This window comes from Astyanax mexicanus, chromosome 10 (genome assembly GCF_023375975.1).
Source record: "Astyanax mexicanus isolate ESR-SI-001 chromosome 10, AstMex3_surface, whole genome shotgun sequence".
NCBI classification, from domain to species: Eukaryota; Metazoa; Chordata; class Actinopteri; order Characiformes; family Acestrorhamphidae; genus Astyanax; species Astyanax mexicanus.
In genome coordinates this window covers 32,227,309-32,245,173 of record NC_064417.1, presented here as the reverse complement: position 1 = coordinate 32,245,173, position 17,865 = coordinate 32,227,309, and the positions used below count along the sequence as shown (strand labels likewise).

General features: G+C 36.1%; 2 protein-coding genes across 3 annotated transcripts in view; one reads left to right on the top strand and one right to left on the bottom strand.

The window, feature by feature from the left end:
- Window positions 1-3,711, bottom strand: part of si:ch211-203d1.3 (protein phosphatase Slingshot homolog 3) — a 30,381-nt gene extending 26,670 nt beyond the window's left edge. The window contains exon 1 of the mRNA XM_049483912.1: window positions 3,493-3,711. The gene's annotated coding sequence lies outside the window, so the exon portion shown is untranslated. The remainder of the gene's footprint in view (window positions 1-3,492) is intronic.
- Window positions 3,712-3,806: 95 nt separating this feature from the next.
- On the top strand, window positions 3,807-17,127 carry grhpra (glyoxylate reductase/hydroxypyruvate reductase a). Of its 2 annotated transcripts, XM_022684011.2 has the most exons (10): window positions 3,807-3,896; window positions 5,767-5,880; window positions 6,879-7,009; window positions 10,967-11,039; window positions 11,398-11,514; window positions 12,034-12,122; window positions 15,369-15,470; window positions 15,564-15,699; window positions 16,359-16,489; window positions 16,792-17,127. In XM_022684011.2, exons 2-10 carry the CDS (start codon window positions 5,798-5,800, stop codon window positions 16,911-16,913), a joined length of 984 nt encoding a protein of 327 aa, XP_022539732.2. In that variant the 5' UTR covers window positions 3,807-3,896; window positions 5,767-5,797; the 3' UTR covers window positions 16,914-17,127. The 2 variants fall into 2 exon arrangements, with proteins under 2 accessions (XP_022539732.2, XP_022539730.2); XM_022684009.2 differs by lacking the exon at window positions 3,807-3,896 and having other exon boundaries at window positions 5,621-5,880.
- The last annotated feature ends 738 nt before the right edge of the window (window positions 17,128-17,865 follow it).

Genomic DNA, 17,865 nt, shown 5'->3' with positions numbered 1-17,865 from the left:
CTTTATTGGAGACTCTTCTTTAATGGTCAGTTTGTGACCATAGTGTTGCCCTGGTTTTGGATTTCTGCTTTATACAAAACTTTGCTCCAGTCTAAATCTAAGTTTTTACATGTAAAAACATTATACAATCTATCCAATTCTTCCCACTGCTTATTCTAATGGCCACTTTATTAGAAACAGTTCCTTCCTAGCTTTATTGATTTTTTGGTTTATGCTAAACATTGCTCCAATTTTTCAAACAATTCCAGTCTCTTACCTTCTGACCTTCCTTTATGGTCTGTTTTTTGACAAGATATTCTGCTTAGGATATTTTTGCTTTATACACAAATTTAACACAAACTATTTACTGTACATCTAAACAGTCTATACTGTAAAACTTAGTTTTCCCACTGCGTATTCCAAAGGCCACTTTATTATAAACCCTAACCTTCTAGTTCCAACTGATGTACAGTTTGTATTAGCCAGTCTCTAACCCTCATTAATGGTTTGTTTGTGGCCACAGAGCTGCTCTGGTTTGGATATTTTTGGGTGGTGAACTCAGTCTCACCCACAGATGATGATACACTCATGCCAGCAGCACATACACTTTACACTGCTAGCGTAACTACTGTTCAAATATCAGGTAAGTGGTGATCTTGTGGTTAGAAGCTGACTGTGGAAGAGACTATAGGCTGTGTGACTATAGGCTAACTATATACACTTTAATAGTGACCTAAAAGATGATCATGAATTAAAGAGATGTCAAAGAAAAGTGTTTCTTAAAAAGTGACTAGTGTGCAAATATCCAGGGTAAATGTTTCTCTGATGTGATTAAAGTGAAATATGTGAATGTCCAACGTAAGTGTTTATCCTAGAGTGACCAGTACACAGATGTCCAAGGTAGGGTTACTTATAAAGTGGCCAGTGATAGGAGTTGATGTCCCCGACTGATGTTTCTGATTAAAACTACCAGTGAGAATGATTGAGTTTCCAAGGAAGGTGGTTCTAGAGTATAAAGAGTCAAAGATATAAGTGGATGTTCAATGTATTCATCTCTGATAAAGTGGCTAGTTGATGTTTACAGTGGTATCCATGTTTCTGATAAAGTGGTCAGTGAATACGAGACTACTTCCAATGTTGGCATTTCTAAAAAAAAGTGCCAGTATGCAAATATCAAAGATAAAGATTCCTGATAAAGTGGTTAAAGAGTATAATGTCAGTGTTTCTAATGAATCAGCCAAAAAAGGTCATCCAATGTATGGGTTTTTAAAAAAATGGCCAGGGTTTAAGTGGATGTTAACCTAGATATTTCTGATAAAGTGACCATAAAGTGACCACATAGTATGAATAAATGTCTATGGTAGTAGTCTTTGATAATATGTCACAGTATGAATGAATGTCCATGATAGGGGTTTCTGATCAAATAGCCACTTAATAGAAACAAGACTATTGCCAAGTGATTATGATATGTGATATGTGAAAGCACATACTATTATATACACGGCTTTATAGGGCAATGAATAATTAGCACCTTTACATGTAGACTGTCACACAGTACTGAGCTGAGCATATTGTATATATTTCTGATAAAGTGGCCAGTAAGTATGAATTAATGTCTATGATAGATGGTGGCCAGTTAGTGGTGTCCAATGAAGGCATGTCTAACAAAGTGTCTAACAAAAAAAAAATAAATAAATAAAAAAAATAAATAAATAAATAAATATATATATATATATATATCCAAGGTAGGTGTTTCTGATGAGGCGGCATGAATGGCTGCTTAAAGTTTTCCAAAGGATTTTTTTAATAAACTGGCATACAAATATGAAAGAGTATTCCATGGTAGTGGTTTCTGATCAAATAGCCACTATATAGGAACAACATTATTGCCAAAAACAGTAATTATCTTGGTGCAAGCACATATTATTATATGCATGGCTTTATAAGGCAATGAATAATTAGCACATTTGACATGTAGACTGTCACACAGCACTGAGCTGAGCTCATGATAGATATTTCTGATAAAGTGGCAAGTAAGTATGAGTTAATGTCTATGATCGATGTCTATAAGAAAGTGGCCAGTTAGTGGTGTCCAATAAAGACATGTCTAAAAGGTAAGGATGTTTGATAAAGTGGCCAGTTGACAGATGTCCAAGGTAGACGTTTATAATAAAGTGGCCAAGGAGTGATTATGAATAGATGCCCAAAGTGGGATTTCTGGTCAGCTGCCTAATGAATATGAATGGGTTATCCAAAGTATGGGTTTCTGATCAATTAGCCATTAAGTTTAAACATAACATACAGCACTGGAAAAAAATAAGAGACCACTTAAAAATGTATGAGGTTTTTTTTATTTTACCTCTGGAAGATAGATGGTCACAAGCCATCTAACCAACTGCTTGAGTATTTGCACCAGGAGTGGCATAAAGTAATCCAAAAGCAGTGTGTAAGACTGGTGGAGGAGAACATGCCAAGATGCATGAAAACTGTGATTAAAACAAGGTTTATTCCACCAAATATTGATTTCTGAACTCTTTAAACTTTTCCTTGCATTATTTGACGTCTGAAAGCTCTGAATAGTTTTAGATATTTCAGCCATTTCTGCAAATAAATGTTCTAAATGACTATATTTTTATTTGGAATTTGGAAGAGATGTTGTCCATAGTTTATAGAATAAAGCAACAACGTTCATTTTACTCCAATATATACCTATAAATACAATAGCAAAATCAGAGAAACTGATTCAGAACCTGGAGTGGCTGTATAAGTGCAAACAGTGATTATTAGGGTGCAAGCACATATTGTTATATACACATTTTTATAAGGCAGCCCAAAATAAGCACATTGGACATGTTCCAGAGTAATGAGCCGAGCTCATGATAAAGTGGCCAGTTGATGTCCAAGGTAGGTGTTTCTGATAAAGTGGAGAAGGATTGAATATGAATGGATGAACAAATTTGGAATATCTAACAAACTGGCCTATGAATATGAATGGTAGGGGTTTCTGATAAGATAGCAGTATTAACGGCGATTAACGGGGTGCAAGCACGTAATACTGTATACAAGGCTTTATAAGGCAGTGGAGAATTAACACATTGGACACGTAGACTGCTAAAGCTGAGCTCATGGCTGCCAGCTGCTACATGCCGTTCATTCCAGTCCTCTATCAGCTTCCAGAGGCTCAGCCAGAGGTATGAGCTTGCGTTAACCTGGTGTACTCCACCAGAGAAACGCCCCATTACGCCTGACGGGTGATGTAACGCAATAACACGAACAGAAGCGATGTAACGAGCTCTAATTAGGGTATACGGAGTGTAGCGAACAGCAGGGATTGGGCACGGCGGCATGGCTGTGTGTTGTTATCTCGCTCCCAATGTCGTTAACACACTGCTACTACACGTCCAGGCAGTCGTTATTATTGCTGTTCTACAGACGTTCAGACGTAAAGACGTGTAGAGGCGTCAATTCCTTAGAAAGGAAAAACGCAGAGGAATGGAAAGCAGTTCCGCTTACCTTCTTCAGAAAATAAGATCTCCCACCAACAACCACTATGCACTCATCCGCCACCTCCTCTCCTCCTCTTCACCTCCACCTTCACCCTAATGAGATAGTTACTCTCTATCCTCTAGTCCAAGTTATTTTAACCCCAGTGTCCAAACTTCTGCCTGAGCTGAAACAGCTCATTTAAAGGGGAGTGCAGCTGCTCTGAGGAAGCAGGAAGAAAAGCTCAGCCGAGAAAAGTCAACATGCCCTTAAATGGAAGAGGCGGACCAGCCTGGCTCTGCCTTTAAAGGGCCACAGCCTGTCGAGAGCTCGAGCTCCAGCACCACTCAGCTCTTCCTTACCTGGCTGTTCTCCTACTGACCCTGAAACCAAACACCTGGCCTGCAGCACGTGCTGCACTCAGATTCACTCAGGTAGACTAACCACACTGATTTACATATTACTGTCTCATTTGCTTCATATTACTGTCTCATTTTGCTAGCAGAGAGGATTGCTGTAATCATATAGCTATAGCTATTATCTTATGTTTCTAATCAAAAATCAAAGTTATATATACTACCTGTCAAAAGTTTAACAAAACACAAATCTTTTAGTTGTCCAGCAGCTCCAAGCTGTTTTTTTATTTTCTCATCTTAGCAATGACCAGTTATTTCCAATTAACTGCTGAAATTGAGACTAATTCCAATGTAAGCTGAGCTAAAGGCATTGCCACGTGGGTCAGCCAGATCTGACTCTTCCTGTACCAGTTTTATTCCAGTTTCCAATATTGTTTTGACTGTGTAGAAAACAGTACTCACCACACTCTGGCTTCATCTGAAACTTCTCTAAAGAAAATACTTTATCTGTGTTTCTGTTTCCTTTTTAGTTATGATGAAAGTCTATGTTCTGTAAATGCTGCAGTAGAGAGTGCAGTATAACAATCTGTTCCAATACTGCTTTACTACATGAGTGGAGTGAGTAATCATTAATTCATGCACATAATACAGCAGGAGTCATCATGAATATGCATAAAGTGAACATGTTTAATACATGTGTTAATGGATTACCAATATGTTACTGACGAAGGTTTTGTATTTTTTTTATCAGTTTAAGAAGGTCACTAATTTTTCATTGGTACTTAACAAAAGTATGCTGTTTATCCAATATGTTGTTTGCCAAAAAACATCCCTTCTGCTTTAAACAATATGATTTTTTTCTTTTTACAATATAAAAAATCAGTTTTTACTTAATTTGTTTTAATTTCCACTGTATTTTGTACGATTTCTGGTTATTGACTGAAAGCAAAGAACTTTAAATGGCAAAAAAAAAGGGAGAAAATTGGTTTTCTAAAACCTTTGACCAGTAGTGTATATGTAAAATATAGATTCAATATTTAAAGATAAAAAATAGAGGAATTTCAACATGCATTTATCTCAGACATATATGTAAACTACTATATTTCAAAATGAAATCAAATCAATCCATTTTATTGTCACATTACAGATACACAGGTGAGTGAAAAACTTAGGGGCCGGGTTTTTGAATCCAAAACTATGTGAATGGTAAGTGGGTGGAGTGTACCTGTTAGTACAGTAAAACAAAAAAAATGAACATAATGAACCGACCAATAGAAATCCAAAATAACATGGAATAAAATCTTTTTACACTGACTGTTTTAACATATGGAGATATATACAGTATAAAGAAAGAAAGATGTCTCATTTTGAGAATGCCCCGCCCCATCCAACGCTCAGATGGATGTATCAATTCCATCAGGAGCTCACCTGATTTACCATAAAACCATTTCTTCTTATGTCGCTCTAATAAAATTACTGAATTAAATTATAAATAATGCAATTTAAGTACATACTATAATCATAAAATAATAAAAATAATACAAAGTATTGTAATATGATTGTGTTTTACTGAGTAAAAAAATACAATTAAAACAACACATAATGCACCCAAAATGAAACAAAAACTTTTTTCTGTTTTACTATTTGAGTCCCAAAATAAACAACATGAATAAATACGGTTATTAGATATGATAAAACAAACATTAAATATTAATATATGAAAAAAGTAAACAGTAAAGGGTTAATTGCATAGACCGTATATCATAACACTTGATTGAGCATGGATCTGAGCATGCGCAATACGAGCCCCTGTTCCATGCTGCAGCAGTAGTGTAAACACAGCCGGCTACGCTAGTTAGCTGCTGTACTTAGCCCTGTGAGCTCCTGCAGGGCTTTAACCCAGCTGTATCTCTGCAGTTATCAATATTTATCAGTTTTCTGATTCCAGAACCTCATCCAGCTGCTGTGTTACCCGCAGTATGAGCGCTCAGACCCGGCTGAAGGTGTTCGTGACCCGGCGGCTCCCTCAGGAGGGCATGGAGCTCCTACAGCAGTCAGCAGGGTACGGGTTCAGCCGGAGAGACAGTGGAGATACACACCAGTTACACTCATTTACTGATGATTTCAGATTAAAACAGCTCAGATAGGGTGAAATACGAGATGCATATCCGTGGATTAGTTGTATTTAATCATTAAATATAGCTGTATTTATTTTTTATTAGCTAATTGTTTAACTAATTTAAGAACTAACTAACTAACTAACTAATCCCTTAGTACAGCATATGTGTATAACACTGAAGTGTATATGAGAGATCATTTCCTGTATGACCTTCACCCAGAAAAGTGTTGATGTTCAGACTCGTGAAGATAGTGATCAGCCAGCAGTAGCGTTAGCCGTTAGCCTTGTTTTTGTGTATGATTTATTTCCTTGTTAAATATAGTAAATGAAGTGCCTGCTTGGCCTTTACTGTATGACCTGCTTTAAACCTCCCTAAAGGCCTTAGAGTTCAGTGATAGTTTATAGAGGCTGATTTATCCTAGCTTCTAAAGTTTATTTGCTATATTTGTAACCTATATAATATATATATCTGTGGCTGCCTTTGATAGGGGGTCTAAATATTGAATAATAATAATGATATAATAATAAATAATAATATTTTTCCCAAATTACAATAATTTATACTTATTTCAATACTTTGATATACAGAAAATAATCAGTGGCAATAGCAGCAGATTCTTAAAAAACTACTACTTTATTAGTCTAAGCACAAACATACTTGCTTTATAGTTTTGCAAACATATTTAACTTTAAATGAATTGATGCATAATGATGTTTTTTGTGGGGTGGGGCAGGTGACAGGACATTGTAAAGCATTATAGAAAACTTGTTTTTAGTTTTTATATTTGATATTTAAGATCTATTTTTTTTTAAATCCCTTCCAGTTATTCTTTGTTCTTGGTGGCTGTTCAGTAATGCATGTTACAGATTATTATATATGTAAATTAAGTATATGCCCCTCTATGGATGTTTTGTAACCTTGTATCTCCTCCTGTGTTCAGGTGTACTGTATCAGTGTGGGACTCCGATGAACCGGTTCCTCGAGCAGAACTCCTTAAGGGGGTGGAAGGAGCTCACGGTCTGCTCTGCCTGCTCTCGGACCGGATCGACACCGAGGTTCTGGATGCAGCGGGTACGCTTCTCTGGATCGAGGAAGGACAGTGCGGGGATACAGTATATTTAGATTATAGACAGTATATGGCCTCAATGCATAGAACATTTTTGCCAATCTTAATATTAGGGATGCAACAAAATGCAAATTTTTAAATATTTAATATATATTATACAATATTAAATATTTAATCAAAGACTGAACCAATTAATGAGTTTCTAGCTTTTTAAAGAAAAATCAATTACAATACTACAATTTAAATTGTACTAACATTTAAATATAACAAACCAAGTAACCAAACTTTATATATGTATGTGTGTGTGTATATATATATATATATATATATATATATATATATATATATATATATATATATATATATATAATATATATAATATATAATAATAATAATAATAATAATAATAATAATAATAATAATAATAATAATAATTTGTTATACAAAAGTGGCACAGTTAAGTTCAGTACAGAAACCTTAATCAACTAAAGGTAAAAAAGGCACTACAAGATTAGTGACTGGTCTTGAAAAAATCCTGATGTAAATTTGCACTATGCCTTTAAATAAATTGGTCATTGTTCTTTATAAATTATTTAATCTTTTCACTTCAAAAAACAATTTTGCCGTTTTCCACTATAGCTGTGTGTTGGTAAGAATTTCGTAATTTGCTTTGTATCATGATACAACAGTTACAATTCAATATATTGTGATACTGATATCAAGAATATGTATTGTAATTGTTTAAATCAAACAAAACTTTTTTTCCCATTCAGAACAGTGGGATCTAACAAGTACAGTGTACAGCACTGCTGTATATAACGAGTAGGGCTTAAACACAACATTAAATGAACCACTTTTGACACAAAAAAAAACAACTAACAATTAATTAATTTCATTGATTTAATTTCATTGGCATACAATAATTCTGTGTATTGTAGTCGTTTCTAGGACAATTTATCTTCAGATAAAATGTTATTGTGACAGGCTACTCTGGGCACAAGTCCCAGCATGCCCACTGCTGGGTGAGATAACAGTGAGCGAGCTGGCACACACTGATCTGAACTTTAATGCTTGTAATCTCTAATGGGCTGAAAGAGGAAGAGGAAGTTACACCAAGTACTGTGACATGCTAAATTCCTCATTTAATGCCCTCTCCTTAATGGTGCCAAAACATGCAGCAATTTCTGTGTTGTTTAGACTCACTAAACCATGGCTGTAAAATCATAGAGCAAGTGGCTTTTTAGATATTTGTTTCTGTATGTCTGTACTGTAAATCAATAGAGGTCAGTTCACCTAAATCCGTATGATAGTACAACTAGTGTATATTCTGCAATATCCATAGGAAAGCACTGACCACTAGAACAAGACACTCTACAGCAGAAGCACACAAGGTCACCATGCTAAAGTGGTATAAGGTTGGTATTGGGGAGCGGAGTTTTCTAGAGTAATGGTGGAGCTTCATTCAGTACCAGACGAGCTAATTATCCAATATTAGAACCTGATCTCACTAAAGGCTGGTTTATACTTGAGCGCCTTGTCAATACATTGTCTAAGGAGTAGCCTGCACAAAGGTGGGAGTATGTGGGTGGGACCAATCACAGCTGATGCTATCCACATCGGGTACTTACATTTTTAGAGAGGTGTGCGTTGGGCTACGGCATACGATGTAGGGTACGCGGCTACATGCAGAGTATGTTTAGGCTACGTTGTAGGTCCATAAGTATAAATTGGCATTAATGCTTTATTGAGATTGATGAAATCAAAATCTAGTGGACAGCCTTTTGCACAAGTAGAAGCTGTTCCAGCAGCAGAACAACACAGCTAATAAAAAGTCACTTTGGCTGTGTTAGCATTACTAGTCACATTTTTTGGCCTTAATATGACACACATGAGATTTTTTTTTTTGTATCTAATTTGTGGTGATACATCATTTAATGCGAACGGTTAGATCAAATTTCTTCTTTTTGGGCCTGTTTACACATGGTATTAACCTTTGGTGAAGAGTTCACTTTATTGGTAATGAGAACTTTATTGGTAACAAGATCACTTTTTGGTGAGGAGATCTCTATATCGGTAATAGGATCCCTTTTCTGATGAAGAGATCACTTTATTGGTATTGAGATGACTCTTTGGGGAGGAGAATATTTTATTGGTAATGTAGTGCTGGGCGATAAAACGATATCGATAGTTATCGAGGAAACTATATATCGCGATAAGTCGGGGCGAGAAATTCGATAAACTAAATTTTCTATTTCCCGTTTAAGTAGCGTTGTGAAAAGGCGCAGCACGAGACCAGGCAGCACGCTGAACTGCTGCTCAGCCCAGTACAACCCCTCCCCTCCCCTCTCCACCATCCCCCTCCGCCCCACCCCCCGAGCCCCTCCACTCTGAACTCCTCACATAGCGGCTCCTTCTCTCCCATTTACTGGATAAACTTCATTTATACTATTCAGCGGCGCTACACTGGAAAACTCACCTTTTAAATATGAGGCATGCGTCTCCAAGATATTTAGAGAGGTGAGCTTGTTCAGATTTCTGAAGGCAGGTAAACGCTGCTCTGTTTGCTGCTAGTTAGATTAGCTTGTCTCCAGTTTAAAGTTAGCGATGTTTAGGTGTAAAAGGGATCTGTGCAATCTGTCATCATTAGCTAAGATGCTTTCACTGCTTTTTACATTCTAATAAACTAATGGGTAACGCACGTTAGCCGTGTTAATCCACGTTTCGTGTAAATTAAGGTTAACTTCAGCACGAGTGAGGGGTTAGTATATAAACACACAGAAAGGAAGCACTTTCCATCTTTTTTCCTAACTCTCACTGTTTCTGTTAGAAAACCCTGAGGGCAGCATTCTCCTCTGTCTTTGTGTTTTATAGTTTTTAACAGATAGAGAGTCTGTTATGCTGGATATTTTACTAAATACAGAAGATTATATAATCTGTCTAGCTGTATTTGAACTGAGCTAAACATTGCTGTTACTGAACTGGAGTTTTAAATACACTTAAGTAATGTAAGTCTAGTCTACTGAAAGCCAGTAATGTTAGTATAAATCTGTACTGCAGTAGAAGTGGATCATTTCAGAAACTTGACTTTATTCCTCCCACCTCCATTATAGGCCACTTTTTTTAAAATATTTAAATGTTAGCTTAATTTAAATGTAAAAAAAACTAAAGGCTCTTATTTAAAAAAAAACATAAGCAGTAAATTATCTAAAATTACAACAAATAGAAAATAGAAAAACAGTAAAACATATGTAATACATACTTTTTATATGACCAAAATTAAACTAGACTGAAATCTGACTAAAACTAATAATATCCGATAGACTAAAATGTAACTAAAACTATTATACATTTTAGTGAAAAGACTAAGACTGTATCAAAATCACCTGTCAAAATGAACACTGTGATATACTCTTGTATTTTGCTTTATGTAGTTGCCTGCATTCAGGGAGGGGAATGATCTTTTGATTAAATATAATTTTATAAAAATAAATAAAGTGTTATTGCAATTTAAATTAAACAGACATATAATGTAAAGGGTCTTACATATTTTTTAGTTTATATATTTGTCCCCTTTTTAAAATTAATTTAAAAGCTGTACCCACCTGGCAAGATGTTAACATCCTAGTGTCTGTCCACAAGGCTCTGAGCCTGCTAGTGATTTTGTCCATAACTCCCTTATTCTGTCACTTCTGAGTAAAAATAGAAACCTTTAAGTGTAACAGAAAGTGATTTGATTTATATCGTGATACATATCGATATCGGCTGATATGAAAAACTATATCGTAATAAGATTTTTTTCCATATCGCCCAGCCCTATGGTAATGTAATCACTTTATTGGTAATGAGATCCCTTTACTGCTAATGAGATCTCCTTTTTTGGTGAGAAAATCCCTTTATTGGTAATTAGATCACTTTTCTTTATGAAAAGACAAGTGGGTCAGTCTGTGTTTTCTGTTATTAAGGCCCCAACCTGAAAGTTATCAGCACCCTGTCTGTGGGATTCGACCACCTCGCAATTGATGAGGTAAAGAAACGGTAAGTAAATATAAGTATATGCTTCAGTCCAGAAGATGCACTAGACGTCCAAATATCTGTGGACATCCCATCTAAGAAATGCATTCAGCTACTATATAGGCAGACATTTTGGGACACATTTTCCTTCATAGTTTCTTTGAAATCAAGTGTGTCAAGGTTTATCCTGCTTTTATCCACCTCACCTTATACCTAACCCACCAGCTCAATCCATTTAAAAGTATTGGACAATGTGTGCCACATACCTGATTACCCAATGAAAAGCACCTGATTTCGTTCATCATAAGGGGTGTCCACAAATATTTGGATATTAGGGTATGTATAGTATATGTAAATCTAATACGGTCTCTTTGTGTCTCAGGGGGATCCGCGTTGGCTACACTCCAGATGTGCTGACAGATGCTACAGCTGAGTTGACTGTAGCTCTTTTATTGGCCACTGCTCGACGGCTACCTGAGGGAATACAGGAGGTGCAAAGGTCAGACTGGTAGAAACTAGAATCTTTAGAGAGGACAACACCTACTTGAGAAGCCATCAGAGGGTGCTTCAGAGTAGTTAAAAAAGAATTATAGTTTAGAAATATTTCATCATTTTTGTGCTGTTAAATATTCTCAGTATAAAACCCCAGTTATAAACCTTTTAAACATGCTCTAGGCTGTAACTTCAGCATCAGAACACCAGCCAATCAGCTCACAGTAACAGTAATGCTAGCAAATCCGGTATCCAAAAAAACATTTGCTGTAGAAAAATGGAAATACACGTGCACATTTTCTTTGCTTTTTTTTATAAGCAAAATACTTTATGCTACTTTCTAAAATTAAAGGGATATCCTTGACAAGTCATTAGACACTTATTTTAGCCGTTTAGCTCCATTTTGGACTGACTTGTGGGCTCCCTCTGGTGTTCTGTATGTATTTTCTGCTATAACAGGAGAAATAGGAAGTGGGTAGGCTCTCTATAAACTGACTTAACTGTGCTGCTCTGTGTTTTCTCCTAGTGGTGGCTGGAGCACCTGGAAGCCACTGTGGCTGTGTGGTTATGGGCTTTCTGGCAGTACTGTTGGAGTGATTGGCCTGGGACGCATAGGTACACACACACACACACACACACACACACAAACATATTTATTGCTGGATGCATTTCATTGTTCAAGAGCTCTTTTTAAGCATGTCTGCCTTCTCTGGTAAAATGCTTGCTTTCTCCTAACTGATGGTTATCACCTGCTGTGGAAAAATCCGCTCCAATGGTATAGAAGATGCCTGTACACACATGCAGGGGCTGACAGAATTGGCAGCACTTCCTTTTCCCACCAATAAACTACAGGATTACATGAAGTCAGCAGGAATGAAAGTCACTGTAGTTCTGGATCTCCTTTTTTGCCCTGCCTCTCAACCGACATCCTCAGCTTTTCTGCTACAGTGAAAGAGGTTGTTTCACCAAGGGCTTTAGCTTGAGTAGAAGTGGCCCTAGCACTGTCTCTTACAACATAATATCAACATGCCAGTAGTTATTAGTAGCTAATAAGTGTTTGTATTGTGCTAACATTAGCTGAATAATAACTGGCTTTTTACTACAAACAGAGTAGTAATGAGTGTTAGTTTTCTCAGAATAAAGTGAGAAATGTGCACAGAAAACTGTTAACTTGCCTATCTGTATTTTATTACTGGAAACAGTAATAGTGAAAAGTAAAAATGAGATTGGTTGTAGTGTGCTGATGCTGTTATTAGCGAATAAAAAAAATATGCTGTTTCCTTGACAAAGATTTGTTTCATGAGTGATAAAATGTTTTATTCTATTGAATTTCGATACCCAAACCAGAACAGAGTTTAATTATTAAATGAATCATTTAGAAAGTTACTAATAAATGTGTGTGTTCCTTTTGCTTTAGTAACAGCCTTTGCACTTCTGCAAATGCCCTACACTAGATTCTGGAACATTTTTTGAGATTTGATGGTGTTTAGTCACAAGAACTTCAGTGATGTCTAGAACTAAAAAAAAAAAAAAGAAAAAGAAATTATTCATTATAGATAAAAAAAAATGCCACATAAACTTGTCCTAGAGGTAGTGTCTTGAGTCCCTTTCTATTGGCAATTCCCCTAACCTGCTAAACTCTATGTGTATTTGCACATCTATATTAGTAGATCATTAGAAGAGGTATTCATTAACATTGGGATATTTTGGGGAGTTTCTTCCTGGACCTATGACTAAATCTAGTCATAGACTATATTTTCCATTTAATTTGAAATCTAAATTTAAAAGGCTGTGTTGTCCAAGACTAGGAATTATCACTGCCTGGGAAACTACCCCTAGTAAAGCATGTTTAATAGTTTTACTAACAAAATAATTACATAGATTTATTTGCGCTGTGTTAACTCTAACCATATTATGCATTACATTACATTTAATGCAATTATATGATTACATACTTTTGTATATGATTATAAGCTGTTGTTACAGTCAGTGGCGGACTTAGCAATTTGGGGGCTCAAGGCGAATTTAGCTTGGGGGCCCCATCAATAAAAAAAAATATTGATCAATAAAATACTAAAAATATTTAAAATGAATAAAAAATAATTAATATAAAATAAAAACCCCCTTAAAACACAATCAAAAGCTATCTAATAGTGCGCAGAATAATATCAGTTTCAGTTAGTTTCAGTTTCAAATAATTGAAACAGCTCACCAAAACCTCAACCTATACTTTATATTTGACAATATTTGATTAACTTTACAGGTCCTCACTCATCTTAATTTATTTAACTAAACTGAGTTTTCAAATTATTTCTAGCCTCCCGCTGAATTCAGTTCCGCGCTGCGGAAGAGAGAGAGAGAGAGCGCGAGAGAGAGAGCGCGCGCGCAGCGCAGTGCGGCGCGGCGCAGTGCGGCGCATTTTGCCTGATTTCTCTTGTTTAAATATCAATAAATATGTGAATTTAATATTTTTTTACTACCATATATTTTACTTCACTTGATAGGATCTTATTTATTATTTTTTTTAAATGCAATGCCAAGCGTGCTTTCCATGTGACTGACGCTAAACTGTTTGATGCAGCTGTTATATTATATTATGTTATATCAATACCATTTTAACGTTTTTCGTTTCTATGTTTTGAAATTCGTTATATTATATTTTTGTCAACATTTTGGGTTTATTTTCGTTTGTTATTTTTCTAATAAAAATAATAGAATTTACATAATTTAAAGTAAGTCAATTACTTTTACTAGTTACATTTATAGTGGGGTAACTCCCTTTGTAACTAGTAAATATAACTAATTTTTCAAATTAAGGTGCCCAACACTGGTTAACAATGAGCAAGTTTCCCGAAGCACAACGAGCATGCTTATTCTATTTGCCTGAATAACATGAAATGTTTAAAATTAATACAGACATGTAGAAAAAACGAAGACAAGCTGTAACCTAGATATAAATAATAATAGAATAATAATAATAAAATAATAATAAATAATATAATAATATGCCAATTAGGCATATTTGTAGCAGTAGGGTATTTTATTTTTCATCCCTGACTCTAATTCATTTATATACCTGATTTGATATTCTTCCATACAATCCCTGCTAAAGTTTTAGGTGAAGGAGACCCAAAGAAGGTCAGTGCATGTTTCTGGAAAAACAAAAAAGTGGGGATGGTTCATAAATGACGATATGGCACCTCCTCGTCCTCCTCCTCCACCAAAACCTTCGGGTCCGGTGGTGCTGACACACTAAAAAAGCTTATCAGTTTTGAAAGAGCATCTGTTTTTAGTTTAGCCTCTTCCTTCTTTTTTCGCTCACATCCCACTTGTACACTTAATTTCACCTTAATTCCGTCTTTCACAAGCAGCCCGTTCGCGGTTCACCGGCATGACCACATGGCATGGATGGAATATTCCATTTTAACGCGAAAGAGAGGGGGTGTGGACGGAATCTGTATTTCTTTGTAATTTATTGTGTTGTCTTTGTTTCCATTTTAAACACACAAAAATCACCAATTATGAACTCACTATCTGTGAATTACTGTCCAAAGGGCCCCAATTACCAGCTGTAGGCCTATGGGAATTTGCAGCTAAGTATGGGGCCCCTACAGTGGGCTGCAGTGGGAGGGGCCCAAGGCAGTTGCCTAGCAATGCCTCTATGCAAAGACCGCCTCTGGTTACAGTGGTAATGGTACCAGCATTGTAAATAACCTGCAGACTAATAAATTGTTTATTGACATTATTTAACTGTGTAACTGCACAGGTAATTCCTCACATTGCGGGAAGATGTTAAAAACATTCTGATTTTTTTTCAGTATTTAATTGACTGATACACTGATCAGTGCTGTTTATTTCTAGGCCTGGCCATTGCACGAAGGCTGATGCCGTTTGGGGTAAAGAGGCTGCTTTACTCAGGACGGCAGCCCAAACCACAGGCTCAGGAAGTGGACGGAGAATACGGTAAGATGCATTTATTAGTGTATAATTGATAAATTTTTGCAGAGTGGTGGTCTTTGAGCACACTGCTTAATTTTCTTTCTTTCTCTGTCTCAGTACCATTGGACACACTCTTGAGTGAGAGTGATTTTGTGGTGGTGTCTTGTGCTCTGACCCCCGACACTCAGGGTCTGTGTAACAAGGCCTTCTTCAGCAAGATGAAGAAAACTGCAGTCTTCATCAACACCAGCAGGTGTGTAGATGCATAGAAAGATGAATATAGAAATGGACAGATTGATAGATGGATTGAATGATGAATAGATTAATATATGGATGCGTGGATAGGTGGTTGATAGATGGACGGATAGATGATTTGGATGGATGGGCGGGTAGATGGATCAGTATATATATATATATATATATATATATATATATATATATATATATACACATACACAGCTCTGGGAAAAAAGAGACCACTTAAAAATGATGAGTTTCTATGTTCCAGTTTTACCAAATTGAAAACCTCTAGAATATAATCAAGAGGAAGATGGATGATTGAGAAAAGGCTCTGTATCTTTTTGTACTTTCATTTTCTGCAAATAAAAGCTCTAAGTGACATTTTTTTTTTGGAATTTGGGAGAAATGTTGTCTGTAGTTCATAGAATAAAACAACAATGTTCATGTTACTCAAACATACCAAAAAATAGCAAAATCAGAGAAATTTTCTTAATTTTTTACAGAGGTGTAGATGGATGGATAGGTGTTTGGATATATGGTCAGATGGATGGATGGCCAGATAGGTGGTCAGACGAATAGATGGATACATAGATTGACAGGGTTTGATAGATAGATGTACAGATACACATATAGAGGAATAAATAGATGGCACTATGTCCTCTGTTTCTATAGAGGAGCTGTTGTGAATCAAGAGGACCTGTTTGAAGCCCTCTCTACTGGACAGATTGCTGCAGCCGGGCTTGATGTGACAACTCCAGAGCCACTGCCCACTGACCATCCCTTACTGACCCTCAACAACTGCGGTGAGACAATAATATTAATGAGTGTATTTGTGGATAGGTTTTTCTCTCTTTACTCTTACTCTCTTTATTTAAAGTAAATTCATTTATTAAATTATACAAACTATAGGCCATAAAGTAGACAAAATTGAGTCCTAAATGCAGATGTACATTCTGTATGATCTGTCGCGGTAAGAGGGTCATGGTTCAGTTTGCACAACTACACAGAGAATACTCTTGAATAGACACATCACTTTAAATATGGTCATTTCTGCTGCTTAGTCTCTGAAAAAAGCTGTGTGTCTGATATTATATTGGTTTTGCAGTGGTTCTTCCCCACATTGGCAGTGCCACCTATTCCACACGTGGAATTATGGCTCAGCTGTCTGCCAACAACCTGCTGGCCGGCCTGAGTGGAGATGCTATGGCCAGTGAACTGAAGATGTAGGGCCCCCTAAGTGGGTTCTGACATGAGCACAAACACTCCTCCAGCCTCCTGAGTAGAGACGAGGGATGACCCTGACCAGAGATGCTGTTGAGATTTAGATACCCTGTAGTACTCACTAATTATCAATCATCTCACTTACTGCTGCAATATTATTTTTTACTGTAGATGTTTTACATTTTCTATGTCTGACAATTTCATAAAACAATCACTTATAGTTGGAGCAATTATAAGGTAATCATAAACCACAATTAGAATATCCCATGTTTTTTTATGACTTACATCACTTATTTTTAACGTCCAGATGTTTGGATTGCTGTAAGACAGATGTGCCTTGTTGAGGTGTTTCCTCAAGGGTCCTTTAGGTCCTAAAAGTTAACTATGCCAATAGTTCAGAAATGTATTGTAGTAGTGTTAAATAATTATCCACACATCCAACATATGCTATACAGATTTACACACTCCAACATGAAATTTACTCCAGATTTACTTACAGTTTACCACCACAACACACTTCATACAGTTATTTTAATCTAAACACTTAGTAGAGGTTATATAACTGTTATTATTCATTCCACCTAAACCCTGTTAAACAGGGTCTGATTAATAGCTTGAGTAATTATGAACACTATTAATGATTATGATAAATGTGTTCAGACAATGTACTGACTGATTTGTCATTAAACTTCTTGCAAAAAATCTTGCAGATCTTTTCATTTTTTTAAACTAAAGAAGCTAAATCCAGTACAACCTTACTATATTTGTTGTATTAGTGTATCCTACCATTTTCTTTATCCAGAAGTCTGTGGTAGTTTTTAAATATTAACGTATCACCTGTTACTGCAAACAGTTTAGAGTAAAAGTATATAGCAGATTTACAAAATAAAAATTATGTATCCTCAAAAGTATCGAAAAGGGGTCTATAGATTTCAGAAGGCTGACACAGTCCATAGTC